Here is an 18,466-nt window from a genome sequence, read left to right on the forward strand (position 1 = left end):
AGGAAGGAAGGAAGGAAGGAAGGAAGGAAGGAAGGAAGGAAGGAAGGAAGGAAGGAAGGAAGGAAGGAAGGAAGGAAGGAAGGAAGGAAGGAAATCAGTTGAAATTGTGTTGTGGGGTGTTTTTTTTTGCCTAAAATCTATAGTCAGACATCCCATTAATTAAATCTCAACAGTCATTATAATTAATGGTGTTTGCTTCATAGCTCCTGGTAACATGTATCTTTTAGTGCGCCAGAAAATATTAGTGTGGGCAAAGGGGAAACAAACTTGTGAGCATGAGGATTTTTGTTTTTTCATTTTCGCAATTAGTTTTAAATTACAATTTTATTGGTATTATTTTATTATCTTCTAGTAGTTGTACAAAGGACTTTCAGTTCAACATGTCAGTTTATGAGTACAATATAGCTTGATTAATGTCCTCACTGCCATTGTTCTCCCTGCTGTCTTCCAGCCTCCTGTGTCCCCTCTAATTAACTGTCACCTTCAGAATTTTGTTTATTTATTTATTTATTGGCATGTGTGTCTGTCCTGGGACTTGCATGGCTTGAACTCAGGTCCTGGGCTCTGTCCCTGAGCTTTTGTGCTCAAGGTTAGTGAGTGCTCTGCCACTTGAACCATAGCTCCACTTCTGGCTTTTTTTTGTGGTTAATTTGAGATAAGAGTCTCATGGACTTTTCCTGTTCTTGCTGGCTTTGAACTCAGATCTCAGCTTCCAGAGTAGCTGAGATTTCAGGAGGTAGCCACCAGTGTACAGCATTTTTAGAATTTTTTTTATCTATGCATGTTACTTGCACAAAGGGTTTCATTGGGGGTATTTACATAAATGCATATAATGTACTTGGATCATATTCACCCTTTGTATTGCTTTCTGTTTTTCAGACAAATTTCAGTTGGCAGACATTAATTGTACCAAGGGGTTTCATTGGTATTTATAGAGATGCATACAGTATACTTTAATAAAATTCACCTGAGCACCAGTATTTCCTTACATACAATTCCTGCCATGAGCCAAGAAAACCCATGGTCTGAATGGGTAATGGCATTAGATTTTGAGATTGCTTACTGATAATAGTATTTTTATGACACTTTATTTTTTTAAATGACACCACATATATGTGAAAAATGGTAAAATTGGAAAAGAACAGCCACATAATGACTTAAAATTCAGGTTAGAACATTTCAAATTACCTTCTTCAAAGTCATTACTGTCTAAAGAATGAAGTCCATTTTATTGTAAAGTAAACTTTTAAGAAGAATGTAAGATTAAATTGATATATTCTAACACTTTAAAAAATGTTAAGTAGAGTAGTAGCCATTTGTATTTTAGCAAATCTTCAGTCAAATACTTCATTTCATTTAGTTCAATACATATGTATTAAGGAAATGACAGAGGCTTAAAAGACTTATGTATGTGTGGGGGCAGATATTATGAATAACAATAATTGAGGCATATGTATATATGGAAGGAGGGAGGGAGAGGGAGGATTGAGAAAAGTTTTTGGTTTCTTTTTTTGGTCGGTCGTGGGCCTTGAACTCTGGGTCTGGGTGCTGTCCCTGTGCTCTTCAGCTCAAGGTGAATGCTCTACCGCTTGAGCCATAGGCCGCTCCTGGTTTTCTAGTGGTTTATTGGAGATAAGAGTCTCACGGACTTTCTTGGCCAGGCTGGCTTTGAACCGGGATCCTCAGATCTCAGCCTCCTGTGAGTAGCTAGGATTACAGGCGTGAGCCACCAGCGCCCAGCTTGAGAAAATTTTTGATTGGGGCTTTTCCTAATACCGTAGAAGATTACTTTGTGTGTGTATGGCGGGGAGGGGTTGATGGTATTGGGAATTAAACTCAGAACCATATATTCTTGTTTGGCTATTTTGCTCAAGGGTGGCACACTTCCACTTGAGCCACACCTCCAGCTTCTTGCTGGTTAATTGTGAGAATAAGAGCCTTGTGGATTTATCTGTCATAGCTGGCTTCAAACTTTGTTGTTTAGATCTCAGCCTCCTAAGTAGCTGGATTTCCTGGTGTGGGCCTCCTGGGCTTGGCTAGAAGATTACTTCTTAAAGAGGTGGATGGATTTTTCTGGAGACTGGGAGAAGGCACATGGCAGTCGGGCAGGAGTGAATAAAGCAAGGTGTGGTGACAGGAAGGCAAGAATAGGGATGAGGTCTCCATGTCTGGTTCATAATCCTGCTGGAAAGGTGGAAGGTAGAGCTAAGAGAAAGACTCCAGAGGGTCATGGCTTTGTGCTACAGAAAATACTTTCCATTCATAAGACACAAATCTTATTCCGCTCATTTGTAGTTAGTTTGAAATATGGTAAGGCTTGTTGGTTCTTTAATGGAAAATACTTAATAATATTTAAAGAGCAAAAAAACCCTTACTGTATAAGGGTGCTCCTTGTGCACTTTTCTTTCTTGTAGGGTTGATGACTGCCCCCCCCTTTTGAGAAAACTGACAAGAATTTTTAATACTATTTCATTAGGAATGTTCTAAGCGAGCAAATAATGGGAAATTTACTCTTCGAGATCTGCTTGTGGTTCCTATGCAGCGCGTCTTAAAGTATCACCTTCTTCTTCAGGTATGTTACAAAGTTGTTTGTGGATATTTTATTTGCCCAGCAATATATTAATGAAGTATCAACTGCAGATTCTCCATGGACCCTATTTTCTTTCATTTATGTATATTTGTGTGTATGGTGCTGGTACTGAGGCTTAAACTCAAGGCTTAGACACTGTCCCTTACCTCTTTTGCTCAAGGCTGGTACTCTACCACTTGATCCATACTTCCACTTCTGGCCTTTTGCTGGCTAATTGGAGACAAGAGTCTTACAAACTTTCCTGCATGGGTTGCATTCAAACTCAGATTTCGCCTTTCCAATAGCTAGTTTTACAGGCATGAACCATCAGTGACTGACTTGGCCCTTAAAAATATTAAATTATTATTATTATTATTGCTAAATATGAACTGTCTAGGTAGCTAGATGATTTCTTTTTCTTTTTAAAATCAAGTCTTCTATAGTTAACAGACCTCTTATACTAGTTTATTTCTTGCTTTTTATTGTTCTACCTTTATTTTGAAGTGATTTTTGTTATAACCCACAAAGCTTATGATTTTCATGGTTAGTCCTCTAATGAGGGTGGAGAGTCCTATAAATTTAATTTGATATTTTTACCAGGAGTATCATTAGTTCTACTCCAAAGAAATGTCTTATTGTATTAGTCTGTCAGCCCTGCTGATGCTTGTGAAATGTCATTTTAAAAAGATCTACCTGTATGTGAAATGCAATTTTGGGTCTGTAGTGCTTTGTACATCTTGTACATTAAATCTCTTGAACTGTGGCCACAAAATTATTAGTCATCTCTATTTTTGTTCTACTGAGAAATCAGAAAAAATTTAAATCCTGATTATACCTTAAAAATGCATTACAACACATATGAAATTGAAACTCAAAGCAACTCAGTCAAATTGGGTTTTATGAACAAGTAATGAGAAGAACTGGAGCAATCAGTTTTCAAGGCATTGTGAAACTAGAAACATGTCCAAAATAAGGTAATAATTTATTTTGTTACTTTGGTGTAGTCAAATATTGATTGGAGAATTTAGAAGGTACAATTTAAACTAAGTCTCTAGTCCTTACAAAGTTGTACACAGACTTACAGTACTATGAAATGCAACTATACCCTTTTGAAACTCAGTGAGCTTTTCCTAACAATTTTTTGGGTAGTTTTATGTTTTAAATTTCAAGAGTATGTTTAGTTACATGGTATTTTAAAATAGAGTACTTTATTTTGAGTACCCTATATAGATTAAAATTCTAAAAATATTTTTCCTATTTCAAAATAGCAATATTTGGTGACTAGAAATCTGTTAAGAAATATGATTATGCATTTGCACATCTTTTACTTTCCAATATAATTTTATGTGGAAATGATTATTTTTATTTTGTGTTAGTCCTGGGTCTTGAACTCAGGGCCTGGGCATTCTCCCTCAGCTTATTTGCTCAAGGCTAGTGTTCTACCTCTTAAACCACAGCCCCACTTGCTGTTGTTTGATGGTTAACTGGTAATAGGAGTCTTGTAGACTTTCCTGCCTGGGCTGGCTTTGAACTGCCATATTCAGATCTCAACCTCCTGAGTAGCTAGGATTACAGGCAGGAGTCACCAGCACCCAGCCAGAAATCATTTTGGAAATGATTAATGTGTTTAAATCACAGCTTTGTGAGAATTAGAATAGTTTCTTATGGATTGTTGGAAACTTTTAACAGTAACTTACTGTTTTCATAAGCTAAGAGTGAAACTAGGAATAAATGCATTGACTTTTTTTTATTGTGAAAATACTGTACAGAGGGGTTACAATTACATGGGCAAGATAATGAGTACATTTCTTATCAAGCATTGTAGCAAATCATTTATCTTTGGGGCCTGCTTATAACAGGAAACATTTCTGGCATTGAAAATTTTTGAGGGGTTCCCTTGTGCCTCACACAGCATTAGGCATTCCCAGTATGACAAGTTCTACACTAATAAACCTCACCATTGAAAAGGGGAGAAGAGATGTAATCTGTGAAGTATCACACAACTATATAGGTACATAAATGGGACCAGCATGAAGGAGTAGCTCAAGGGAAATACTTGATAATTTAGTGTAAGATGATTCCCAGAAGGTGGTTCTTGAGTTGGACTTTGAAGAAAGAATGAGTTTGACAGGCAGATCATAGAAGAGCATTGTAAAGAGAGAAATCAACATTCATCTTGAAATTAGATTGCAGAACCTCTTTTAAGGTGTACAGTGAATTTAGTAGATAATAAATATGTACTAATTCAGTAGATAATAAATAGGATATAAGTTGATTGGAAGTATAGCCTGAGAAGTTTCTAGAATTGTTAAGAGGTATGTGGTCAACCCAAGCCTTTAGGGGCTCTCACAGAGTTCTATACAAGGTAGAGTCAGGGTCTGATTTAAAAAACAAATTATATCCTAACTCTGATACCAGTAGAGTGACTAGATTGTTTTAAGTTGAAGTCAGAACTTTAGTCTGAAGCCTACCATATTGGAAAGAGGGCCAAGAACTATCTGAGGTAGGAGCGCGGAGGATGCATGAATCCAAGGGACAGAATCAAAGTAAACATCAGTAGAACACGGTTTGTTTGTTCACATCTGTAATCCTAGCTACTTAGGAGGCCGAGATCTCAGAATTGAAGTTCAAAACCAACTCCGGGGAGAAAAGTCCATGAGACTTATTTCCAATTAACTAGCAAAAACAACCACCAGAAAGTAGAGCTGTGGTTCAAGAGGTAGAACACCAACCTTGAACAAAAAAGCCAAGTGCAAGCACAAAGCCTTGATTCAGATACCAAAAACTCCCCCCCCCCCAAAAAAAAGAAGGTAGGACATGGTAAAGAAAAGGTGAGGATGGAGTCTGGAACATATTTGAGTTTATGACTCACATGATTACACGTGGATGCATGTGCCAATTTGATCAAACACAAGTAGAAACAAGAGAAGGCTTCTGGGTGATGGTAGATTAAGTTTGGGGCATGGTGGCTCACATCTAACATGCTCCAGTCTTAATTGTAACTGAGGTAGCCAGGTTGAATTATTTAGTTGGGTCAGTGAGTATTGAACTTAGCTGTGAATTGAGAGTGTGACTCTTGATATTTGGATGTTAGTAGTAGTAGAGTCTTGTAGATGATTTTAAAAAAAAGCAACTAGAAATAAAAGGGGCTAGGGAAATCTAGAGAAAAGTCACTGTGTAAAATGTAGGCATGCTGGAAGTTGCTCAGAGGTAGAGGCCATGCCTAACAAGCACAAGGCCCTGAGTTCAAACCTGGGTACTGCCCACCCCCCCCCCACACACATGCAAAAGATAACTCATCAACTATGTAAAACTGAGCAGGCAAAAATAATAACAAATAGCAACAGGTAGAGCATTCTGCTGTCCTTGAAATGGAGAAGTAGATGTGAGAATCCAAAGCTACAGAAAAGCCCTGTGTAGCTGGGCACTGGTGGTTCATGCTGGGAATCCTCGCTGCTTAGGAAGTTTAAGGTGTGGAGGATGGTGGTTTGAAGCCATAGAGTGGGCAGGAAAGCAGAAAGCAGAATTGGAGGCCTGGCTCAAGTTGTAGAGCACAGCTGAGCTGAGCAAACAGAAGACCCAGGTTCACACCCCAATAGTGTCAAAAAAAAAAAAAAAGAACAGCCAGAGAGAAGTTAAAGGTATTCGTTCATTTCGTTGGCAAGTTAGAGATCCTTCCTAACATTTGGGGATAGTATTGGTGTCGTGGTGGGGGGTGGAATTCCCACTGGTCTTTGGAAAGAAAGCATTGCCAAGCACGTGGCATGCTTTTTGGTGTCTCCTGGATCTTCTCACAGTTTGAAATTCTTGATGATAAGAGCACATGCTGTATTAATAATAATGGCTTATTTTCGCTGGGTCAACTTTGCAAACAGGAGCTGGTCAAACATACCCTGGATCCTACGGAGAAGGCAAACCTGAAGCAGGCTCTTGATGCAATGAAGGTGAGGTGGTGCCTGTGGTTCCTTTCAATTGATGACTTTGTATTCTTGCCTGTTTCAGTAGACTTCAAACTGCTTACAGGCCCATGTGGTAGTCTAACCTATTATACAATGAGTTTTAATTGGTGGGGAGAGTGCACTAATGCACTGACGTAGGTATCCTTGCACAGATTTCATTGCAAGACAAAAACACACGAGACCAAGATGTTTATTAAAAGAGCATTTGCGCAAGTTTGCCAACTTTTACAACCAAGAGGAAGTGATTCCACAGGATGGTTTTATTTCACATCCCTCTCCTGCTATGTAAGAGAAAGCCATGGCACGTGTCAACAGCAGGACAGCTGGTAACTTCAGGAATGCCAGTGTGACTCAGTTTCCTCATGTGAGGTCCTCACTAGGCTTGGATTCTGTGTAGAAGTGAATTTATGTTTAGATTTTCTTGGTTTTTAGTTAGGCCTGAGAGGTAAGAACTACAGGTAGATAAAAGAAGGGATTTTGAATATATCTGGTGATACATCAAACCCCATTTTTGTTCAATCAAGATGACTTTGAAAGAAGTCGTTACTCATCAGTTAAACATAATAAAATACTTGTTCTTAAAAACTAAATTATGTTTCCTTGCCCAGAGCTATGCCTAATTATTTAACTGCGTCTCTTTTCCAGCTTCTCTGTTAGCTCCACTGTTTAGCTGATCTAAATACCACTATGAGTACACATCACACAATTACTTATTCTTACAAAAAAGTTTCCTCTCTTTAAAGAAGCCATGTATATATAGATCCACTTTGTGGAACTCAGACTTTCTTTAGAACGAAGTTAGGAGTTGCCTTTCTGCCAAACTGTGTTGTAGATGAATTTAAGAGGCCAGAGAAGAAAGGAAAAGAGCTCAGAAAACAGGAAAAAATCTGGGGCACTGGAAATAAAAATAGCTAGTTACAGCATAGGAAGGTTAGCTAATATTTCCTCAAATATGAGAAGCTATTTAAAAAAAATAGGTGAAGACACATGGAGAAACATGACCAGGTGTTTGGTTGACTTCAAAGTTCATTTCTGTGGGCTGTTCAATTCCTTACCTCTCTTTTATTAACTCCTTCAAATTGAACTAGCTTGCTTGACTGAATGCTGTCAAGAGCTAACCATTACTAACTGTAACTAACTGTTACAGAAGACAATCTTGGTACAACTTGCAGTTACTTCTTTTCTCTTTACTAATACTTCTTTATTAACCTTGCTGTAATCTGAGTTAAGATAAACCCTCTCAAGGCCAGATATTAATATGCTTGCAATTCACATTCTTTTGTTGCTTTACAAAGCTTTTGCTGTTTTGTTCGTTTGGGGATTTTTAAAGACATTACCATCGTTCTCCTTTTCAGGGTGGGGGAAAACTGACAACTTTTCAGCTTTCCCAGCTGTATCTCTGACATCTGAAAATTGCCTTTGAGCCGCAGCTTTGATTGATTGGGTGTTCACTTCATTATGGTGGAAAAGTTATGGTGCTTGCTCTCCTCATTAAGGGAAGGAATGCTGTATTTTCTTTCAAAGCAGTTTGCATCTCTCCTCTAATCTTAGTGTGTTTTCTTTTTTGTCCCTTTCCCTCTATTCTTTAGGACTTGGCACAATATGTGAATGAAGTGAAAAGAGATAATGAGACCCTTCGTGAAATTAAACAGTTTCAGCTATCTATAGAAAATTTGGTATGTAATTATTCTTCTATCTAGCTTCTTCTCACCCCAAGTTGGTAGATATTCTCAGAGCCATTGTGGAAGAAAAGATAGTTTACCTTCAAGTTTCTGCTGTCCAGAGTTGTTGGGTTTTTTTCTTCCAATTATTTGCCAGCATTCACATTGACACCCAATGGTAACTGTGAGTTTCTTGTCTTTTCCCAAGAAGGGACTTCCGGCCATTGCCTGTGTGTCCCTTTCTGAGTGACACTCTGCCGCTTCTCCCAAGAATCCCAATGCTGAGCATTGGCATCCACATTTTCCTCAATGCCTATTTGATTTCATTTATTTATATTGATATGTACGAGGCACTTTGCTTCGGACATGATTGTCACTGCCAACAGAACACTATGATCTGATTAAGGAAACAGTCAAGATCTAGTTTCAACATGGCATATGGAGATGAACACTGATAACTGGAGTTCTCATTCAGAGAAGAGGCTAGGTCTTTTTGAGGCACTTATTATTTGAACTGGGACCTTTAAAAGCTAAGAAGAATCCACAGGAAGATCACATGGGGGATAGTGATCCAAGTAAAAGCCTTAGCAAATGAAACGCCCAGAGGTGGGTGAGGTCCACCTCTGTATACAAGAAGCTGAGAGGTAAGCGTGGCAGGAAGTTGTGAGAATAGTGAAATGGGAGCATGGTGGGTGGGCCCTCTGATGTCAATGGGGTGTCAACGGGATTTCTCTCACAGCCCTGTAGGCCAAGGCCAAAGCCAAGATGTAGGCCACGAGTGGGATTTTATCATGATGACAACGAGAAGCTAGTGCAGCCTTTCTCTCAGATTGTGTAGAAATCACATCCACATTTCCAGGAGACCTTTTATGCAGGAAGCCCCGTTATCAGGATATTTTAAGCGATTTCCAGAAAGAATGGAGGCCTGGATTATGCTGGGGGCTGTGCAGATAGAGAATAGACTGAAAATGCTGTTTCAGTAGAGTAACTTTATTGTTGCCTTCTCTGAGCCATCTTGGGCCTACTTTTCACACATCCAGCCAGAATCCCCATTGCAGTACAATGTCACTTGCCTCCTTTGCAGTCTCTAATCATCTCTTCCTAGCTGGAATTCTGAATACTTTAAACATCATCAATTTGTACCTGAATCTGTAGATCTCAGTCTCCTGAGTAGTTTCGATGACAGGTGTGAGCCACCAGTGCTTACCTCAATTGTTGTTAAGTGCCAAATTTATTTTGGAAAAATTCTATTTAAGGCTGAATAGTGTGTCATTGTATGTAGACACCCTACATTTTATTTATTTATCGGACATTTGGGTAGCATCCCCCATTGAGTGTATTCAATTTTATACCAAATGTGGAATGTCTGGATTATATGGTAATTCTGTGTTTTATTTCTTGAAGAATGTCCATATGTTTCCATAGCAACAGCATCATTTTATATGTCTATGACAATACATGGAGTTCCAGTTTCTCCATATTCTTGTCATTGCTTGTTTTTGAGTGACTTTCGAAACCATGTAGGTATAAGAGGCATTCCAATGCGTGGGAACTAATATCTCATTGTTGTGTTGATTTTCGTAATGGTTAATCACGTTGAACATTTTTTATATGTTTGGTGGCTTTATATCTTTAAGGAAGTGCCATTTAAATTCTTGACCATTTTTTTGCATCATGTTGTTAGTTTTTTTTTTTTTGTTACTGTGTTTGTAGGACTTTATAGACCTGTCTTAAGTATTAGTCTCTGCTCTGACAAAAATTATTGGTAAACACTTCCTGGATGATGTCTCTAATGGGATCAATTCTAGTTTATCCATTTTATCTTTTTTTGCTTACACTTTTTTTATAGCTAACAGAGCATTTCTAGATCCAATATAATAACTTTCCTCTGGTTTCTTTTAACATCTTCAATAATTTTAGCTTCTATGTGTAGGTCTTTGGTCTATTTTGAATTCTTAATACATGGTATAAAGTGAGGAGTCAAACTGTATTCTTTTGCTTGTGGATGGTTTTCCTATACCATTTGTGGTGAATTGACATTTCTTTTCCCATTGAATATTCTATTGAAATTGGGTCCATTTATGTATGATAAAAACAAATAAAACCTATTTCTGGTCTCTCTACTATTCCATTGGTCTCTATGTCTGTCTTCATTCATTTTGATCATTGTAGCTTTATAATAATTTTGGAAGTCAGGAAGTTTGAGATAGCTTTGTTCCTTTTTAAGGTTGTTTTGGTTATCCAGGACTCCATATGACTTTTAGGATGGAATTTTTCTATTTCTCCAACAAACATCTTTGGAATTTTGACAGGGAACATATTTTTTAATGCTTTTGTGTAATGGAGTTAACAAAGCAGACATCTGTGCCTTTTATCACAATGGAATCTCTAGATGTTAGTGATGATCTCAAATCAATTTTTTTTCTTAGTAAGTACTATAAGTGCTTATAAATACTTTACAGTATTTTTAATTTCTTCCTCTGGGGGACTTTTTCATCCTTGACATCATACACCAAGGAAGCCATCCCTGCCTATGTAGACTGCTTTACATCTCCCTTCCTATTCTCTGCCTGCAGGGTCATTGTGCATTTGTAATTAGATGCTTCTGTGAATTTTTGTTCCCAGGAAGTGGGGCTCCACCAACTCGCCTTGTGGATGGTACAGTGCCAACCATACCACGGACGTTCTCCAACTATTCCTGCTACACTTTCCTTGTGGTTCCTATTCACCCAGTTGTTCCTCTCTCTTGGTACCTAACTTCCCGCTTAAGATAATTATAAGTAGGATTAATTAATGTCCTAAATATTTACTCTGGGCTTACAAAGGACAGACATCTTTTCGAAAATGTGTCATGGAATTGAGCACTGGTGCCTCACGCTGGTAATCCTAGCTACTCAGGAGGCTGAGGACTGAGGATTGCAGTTTGAAACCAGCCTGGGCAGGAAAGTCGGTGAGACTCTTATCTCCAGTTAACCACCAAATAGGCCTAAAATGGAGCTGTGGCCCAAGTCATGTAGTATCTTAAGCAACAAAACAAAACAAAACACAAAAACACAACCCTGAAAACCTCAGAAACTGCCTAAGCCCTGAATTCAAGCCCTAAGACCCATACCAAAAAGAAAATGTGATGGAGTCCTGGGCTTTTCAGAGTCATTTATTTAAAAATATGTAAATATGATAACATTTATAATGTAATTAGTTAGTGGCCCTTGACACAATCTTTACTGATACTTATTTCTGTTTTTATGTGATGATGAAGAAATCAGACAGATCCATTTTATATTTTAGAACCAACCAGTTTTACTGTTTGGACGGCCTCAAGGAGATGGAGAAATTCGAATAACTACTCTGGACAAGCACACAAAACAAGAAAGGTGAGAAGAAGAGAGCAATATTGGTTGTGAAAATAAGTAATTAGTATCAAAAGATGGAGAAATCCTTCAGGCAACTTCCTTATGATAAAGGAAAAGGGAAAGAGACAAAGAAAAAACGAGGGACAGACTGAACTGCAGTTCATAAAATTTTCTAAGAGAGATATCATAGATGGCTATGATACTGTGTCTGCTATTGATGAATACCTCATGGTATTATAATACAGATATCACGTCCCTTTCTGTTCTAGTACTTGCTCATTTGTGTAAGCTCTTAAAAATGTTGAGGACCACCTATTTTTAAAAAGTATGCATTGAAATTGTAATGGGGATGGAGTTCCATTTTATGGTGGATGACCATCATAGGAGCACACCTTTTTTGATATTCATTAAAAAAAATAACTTACATGTAATAGAAAATATCCTAAAGAAGAAGACCACTAGTGAGTACCATGTAGTGGTATATTTTCTTCTGGGAATTTTTCTTTTCAGTGGAGTCTTTGAAAATTAAGTCCTTTAAGTGTGGGTAATATTAGAGATACGATTGTCAAACTGATGCTTTGTGGTTGTTTCCTGAAATCTTTGGAGAAGCAAAACATCAGCCAGCAGGGGGCAGCATCAGCTCTTCCTTCCACCTTGAATCCCCAGGCTCCACAGGTGGCCTCAAGAGCCACACAGAATCCTTAAAACCTTAGACTTTAAAAGTGATGAAAGTGTTAGAGTTCTGTGCTGTGTCATTGTTGTCATCATCACTATGTTTAATATTATCTGTGTTAATCATGGACGGCTATGAAAGCACACAGATAATGATATTGGATGGTAGTGTCAGGGAGGTTTGTTTTCTTCCACACATTTCAACATTGTCTTTTTTTAAAAAACAAGGAGGGAAAAAAAAGAGAAATATTGATATGGACAATTTGACCTTCACTTCTGTAGTTTATCTTTTGCTCACCTGTAAACTTTTTTGTATTTTGGGTGTTCTATTAATTCAGTCATGAAGTGCTACAGCAAGGGGAAAAGCACAGGTTCTAAAGTGAGCCTGGCCAGATGCTGGTGGCTCACATCTGTAATGCTAGCTACTCAGGAGGCTGAGTTCTGAGGACTGCCATTTGAAGTCAGCTAGACAGAACAGTCTATGAGACTCTGCAGTTGACCACCACAAAGCTAGAAGTTGAGGTGTGGGTGGAGTGGGTAGAGCCCCAGCCTTGAGTGAAAAAAGCCAAGAGAAAATGGTGAGGCTCTGAGTTCAAGCCCCAATCCTGGCACAATAAAAATAAAGTTATCCCTGGGTGCAAGCATTGGGTGGTTTAACCTTTATGGAATTATCTTTTCTTTGGCTTACTCCCCAGTGAGATGCAGATGATGTTTTTACATAGCCCTGTGAAAGGGATGGACCTTTGTCTGGGCAATGGGATTGGATGGGTGGAAGTTCATAGACCATGCCTAGTATCTTAACCATTTTAAGGCTTTGCTGAGCTTTGAAATATAAAAAGAGCAACAGTCAGGGACAAGTGTTTCTGCCTTATTTCAGTTCACCCTCTCAACAACTCTGCAGTATGTTTCTTGCTCTTGGGATTTTGCCTGGCTTTAAATGAGGGGACCAAGATGCAGTGAGGCCATTCACATGCTAAAGGACCTGCTTCCCTAGGCCTGGCCCTCAGAGGTCTGGCTCCTCAGTCCTCCCTGTGCAGCTCTGCCTTGAATGCCTTTAATATTTGCTTGGTGTAGTCACATCTTACCCGGAGAGATTAATATGCATGCTTCTAGAGCATGTAATCATGACCAATCGCTCTCTCTCTCTCTCTTTCGCAGGCATATCTTCTTATTTGATCTGGCCGTGATTGTTTGTAAGAGGAAAGGTGATAACTATGAAATGAAGGAAATCATAGATCTGCAGCAGTACAAAATAGCCAATAATCCTACCACGGATAAGGAAAATAAAAAGGTGACTTCTCAGACATTAGCATCTATAATGTATTCATAATCTTGAATAGTCAGGATGCTAATATGCTAATCATATGCTAATATACACACCATCCCTTGGTTTCCAGAACCCCTCCCACTACTGCAGGCGTTTCAGCCCCTCATATAAGATGGCACAAGACTTACATATAATTTAGGCATTCTTATCTCTAGATTATGTATACTGCCTGGCTGCTTTACACTGTATTGTTTTGGAAAGGTAATAAGAATTATAAAAGTCTGAACATGACCAGTCCAGAGGCAATTTAAAAAAATATTTTGTTGCCCAGGGTTGAGATGAATATAGTCTCACCTGCTTCCGTTAAAGTAAAATGTGACTTCTTGATTGAAATGTTTTGGTTTTTTAACAGACAGGTAAGGCACAGACATTTGTGATCTGAACATTGCTAAGGTCCTAAGATCAAGTCAGTGAAATGAATTTATCATAGATACAAAGTGGACTACAATATAAGCCTGCTTGTGTATACATTGTAAGTTGATTATGTTACCAAGGAGTTTTAGGTGGTTATATTGATGCTTTAGTGATGTGGGTAACATGATTTTTCCCCCTAATAAATGGAACATACTAACCCAGAGAATATTAATTTTGACAGTGGTCTTACGGCTTCTACCTCATCCATATCCAGGGACAGAATGGGCTAGAATTTTATTGCAAAACAAAAGATTTAAAGAAAAAATGGCTGGAACAGTTTGAAATGGCTTTGTGAGTATTTCTTCTTTTAAATGTTTTTTTCTTCTACTCTTTAAGTCATGTATGGGTAATCTGCGGCCAGTATATTCGGATAGCTGTAATGTAGAATGAGAACCCAGGCTCAGAGCCTAAGGATAGCTAGCTCTGGGCTTGGTAACTTGCCTCCTGAGAGGAACTTGGATGAATCTCTTCAAGGAGAAGAAAGAGGGCGCTCTAACCTTCTGTTTGATTTTCTTAGAGGAATATTTTCATTCTTTAACTCTCAACAGCCAAAGAAAATACTCATTATTCTAATCATAAACTGCGAATGCAATTGCTGTCTTTAAAACACTGATCTTTACACGAAACAGAAATAGCCACATCCACACAAATGTGCACATATATTTTAAATATACGTTGCCTGAATCCTGGCTTAATTTTGGACACAGTCAATGAATGCTTTGAGGGCTTGATTTCTTTCAGTGTTTTCTACTTTTATTAAAAAGCAAGCCCCACAAAGAGGCGAAAAATGAAAAGCAGAACTCTTTCAGAAGAAATGCCATACAGGGCTGCAGTTATGCAAGAACATGTCCTGAGGGTGTTAATTTTCAGACCTGCTGTTGATAACTTACTTTTATTGGGGAAATGTATTGGTCAGCTGAAGTGCAAGTGTCAGCGAAGAGCAGAATGAGGTAGAACACTTTTGTGATTCATTTCATTTGTTTTCTAACATTATTTAATATTTATTGACAAATTCTACCAGGTTTCTTTGTTTGTTTCTCCATTTTAAGTGTAAGAAATGCTCATTTAATATAAAGCAGAGATAGACACATAAGACTGTTTAATTGTAATTCTAAGGAGAAGCAAATAAAAATTCTCTTTAATTTTTTTTCACAGACTATTTGGAGAGACAGGATTGAACAGCTAAAACTTTTAAGCTTATAGGCTATTCTGGGTTTGGCTGTAATCTCTGCCACAAGCTGGCTGCAATCTTACTAAATAATTTTCCCTCTGAGCTGCTCAGTTCCTCTTCTGTAAAAAAAGGGACTGTCATATTTATTTATTCATTTATTGTCTTCCTTTTTGTTATCTTTAAGTAGTTGTACAAAGGGGTTTCAATTGAACATGTCAGTTTGTGAGTATAATGTATCTTGATCAATGTCACCCCTAAGGTATTTATTTTGAATTGTAAGTAACATACATCCAATAGAGTGCATGTACGATAAAAGTCTTGCAGTATTTGTCGATTTATAGCTTGTACCTATTGTTACTGCTGTAATGTGTGTGTGTGTGTGTATGTGTGAATATCTCCTAAACCCATCTATTTAAGATTCTCATATGTTTTCTGAGGACTAACAAAGCTATGGCATACCTTCCTCATACCATTGCAATTCTTAATACCCTGTTGTTATTGTTTCCGGTGCTTACATAAAAATAATTGGTGATTTTGTGCATTAATTCAGTGCCTTATAACTATAGGGTCACCTGTGGTTTGGGGCATATGGAATGAAGTTGATAACCAGGCCATGTTTGAACAGTGGCTGCACTCAGTGTGTTTTCTCAGAGATGCCTTGCATTGTCATGCAGCTGAGATTGGAGCCATAAGACACTGGAATCAGTAAGAAAGAAAGCACCCAGGCAGCGCTGCTCTCAAGCTTTTGTTCCTGTGGAAAGGTGCTAGGGTAGAACTTCCTGACAGGCGCGTTTGGCTGTGTAACCTTAGGATGATTGAAAGAATTTCTACACGGGAGAAAGTATAAAATGTCTTGTCTCAAGGCAGGCAGGCTCCTTGCACTGTGTGATAAGACATGTCAATGATGATTTTGTTCAATTTCTATATATCAAGTAGCTAATCCTTCATACAGGGGCTTGATAAAATAAGAGTCTGTATTGCTTCCACATGAAGGAATCTGCAGTCAGCAAAAGGTACTAAGAGTATCATCCAGGACTGGGCCTGGTGCCTTCTTGTTCTGTCTTCGTTAGCACGGGGTCTTTTGTCTGGAAGGGTGGGGTCACTTTGTACTCTAAAATCGCTTCTAGAGCTCCGGCTATACAACCTGCATTCCAGGCAGGTTTTCTGTGTCAGGGATACAAAAATCTTGAATAGTGCAGAGTCTTTCATCTTGACCTGAACTTAATCAGCTGACCACACCTGACAGAGGAGGCTGGGAGTTATAATCTATTATAATCAGCACTGTACCTGGGGGAGAACCAAGGTCATCAAGAAGGAAGGAGGGGGTAGCCAGCTGTTGGCCGCTGGTAAGCACTGCCGGGACAAGAGCACGCAGGAGCATGTGTGATTCCAGTGGTTTTTCCACAGCGTGGGGGCAGCGGCTCACAGAGAACCTTGTGTTCTCCCTCTCTGATTGCTTTCAAAACTCTTCCACTGTATGATCAAGCATCCACAGAAGTGGCTTTTGTCAGTGTGTGGGCATTCCCTTTGCTGTCTGTGCCCAGAGACAAGGGGGCAGTGCCCTTGTGGAGTAAAGTTAGGCGATGGAGCTGATGGTATCTATGAGTAGGGGTTAAGCTATGGGTGGTAAAATAAAATTAGGATTTACTACAGGCATGGTGGTAGTCTATTATTTTATTTCTTTCCTCCCCCCCTTTTTTTTCTTTCCTGGCAGTGGTGGGGCTTGAACTCTGGGCCTGGGCGCTATCCTAGAGCTCTTCAGCTCAAAGCCAGCACTTTACCACTTGAGCCACAGCACCACTTCTGGTTTTCTGGTGGTTCATTGGAGATAACAGTCTCATCCACAGACTTTCCTGCCTGGGCTGGCTTTGAACTGCAGTCCTCAGATTTCAGCTTCCTAAGTGGCTAGGATTACAGGCGTGAGCCACCAGCACCCGGCTATTTCTTCCCTTCTTTTTTGAACCATTTTTTTTAAAGTTATCTTTAAGTAATTATATCCAGGAGTTTCAATTTGACATGCTGGTGTGTGAGTCCAATGTGTCTGGATCATTGGCACCCCTTCCACAGTTCTTCCTCATCTCTCACAACCCCACCCATTCCTTCATGGTCCTCGGTTCTGTTTTCACTTAGTGTGCTGAGTACTTCGACTGTACCTGGCCACCCTTCCCTCCACCACGTCTTCCCTCACTTCCTTTAACATCCCTCTCACCTTCTGATAACACCTATTTCAGTGAAGATTGCCATATCTGCAGTCTTGATAACGTCTGCTTTTAGCTTTCTAAGTAGTTCTTTAAAAAAGCAAAAGAGGGCTGGGAAGGTGGCTCAGTGGTAGAGCACTTGCCTTGCATGCATGAGGCCCTGGGTTCGATTCCTCAGCACCACATAAGCAGAAAAAAAAAAGCTGGAAGTGGCACTGTGGCTCAAGTGGTAGAGTACTAGCCTTGAGCTGAAGAGCTGAGGGACCAGCGCCCAGGCCCAGAGTTCAGGCCCCACGACCAGACCAAAAAAACAAAACAAAACAAAAGCAAAAGAAAGAAAGAGCACAAACATATACTCTCACAGTTCTGAAAGCTGAAAATCCAAAAGGCCAAAACCCTGCAAGCTCTTCTTTGCTTCTTGCTAGCTTTGGCGCTGACCGGTCCCTTGGCATTCTTTGGGTTTTGGCTGTATTATGACACTCTCTTCCGTGTCACCACAGGACACTCACCTAGTGCTTTCTGGTTGCACACGACATTTTCCGCCCCTAAAAGGACATCCGTCCTATTGAGTAAGGGTCTGCTGCAGCTGGATGCATCTCAACTGGATAACATCTGGAAATTCCACTTCTAAGTAAGATCACACACCAAGGTCCTAACTAAGATAGCTCTCGTGGATAGGAAAGTAGAATAATCTGTATAAGTCTTGAGGCTTGAGATGTGTTGCCTTGTTGTTCGCGTGTTGCTGTTCTGCCTATAAGGTATAATTCTAATACTCTCATATGCCATAGAGAACAAAAGAAAGTGAAGAAAACCTAAAACATTCGTGACAGAACAGGGAAAACGTACAAGTCTTATACATCTCCACAGGAGGGTTTTATCCTCTTTAGGTCTTTCTAGAATTCTCTGGGCTGTGCTTTCAGGAACTCAACAAAGAAGAGAGAGACACTGGGGAGAAGGGGGTGGTTAACCCCAGGGAGTTCATATTTTCCTGCCCCCCCCACCTGCCCCGCGATCTTGCCAGTTCTATTTACAGAGTGTGGCAGTTCTGTTTATAGGACGATTGGATCATTGTTATTTAAAGTCATTGTAAATTACCTTGAAGGCCTTTAAAAGATGGCTCATCATTTAGAACATTACAAAAA

General features: G+C 39.2%; 1 protein-coding gene across 1 annotated transcript in view; it reads left to right on the forward strand.

Annotated features, from left to right (window-relative positions):
• The window catches only part of Vav3 (vav 3 guanine nucleotide exchange factor), a 354,621-nt gene that overhangs the window by 175,229 nt on the left and 160,926 nt on the right, over positions 1 to 18,466 (forward strand). Inside the window, exons 10-15 of the mRNA XM_013031889.1 lie at positions 2,477 to 2,572; positions 6,445 to 6,513; positions 8,118 to 8,204; positions 11,478 to 11,563; positions 13,373 to 13,505; positions 14,137 to 14,246. Of these exons, the coding sequence (XP_012887343.1) occupies positions 2,477 to 2,572; positions 6,445 to 6,513; positions 8,118 to 8,204; positions 11,478 to 11,563; positions 13,373 to 13,505; positions 14,137 to 14,246 (581 nt within the window). The remainder of the gene's footprint in view (positions 1 to 2,476; positions 2,573 to 6,444; positions 6,514 to 8,117; positions 8,205 to 11,477; positions 11,564 to 13,372; positions 13,506 to 14,136; positions 14,247 to 18,466) is intronic.

The sequence above is a fragment of the Dipodomys ordii genome, unplaced genomic scaffold (genome assembly GCF_000151885.1).
Source record: "Dipodomys ordii isolate 6190 unplaced genomic scaffold, Dord_2.0 Scaffold146, whole genome shotgun sequence".
NCBI lineage: Eukaryota > Metazoa > Chordata > Mammalia > Rodentia > Heteromyidae > Dipodomys > Dipodomys ordii.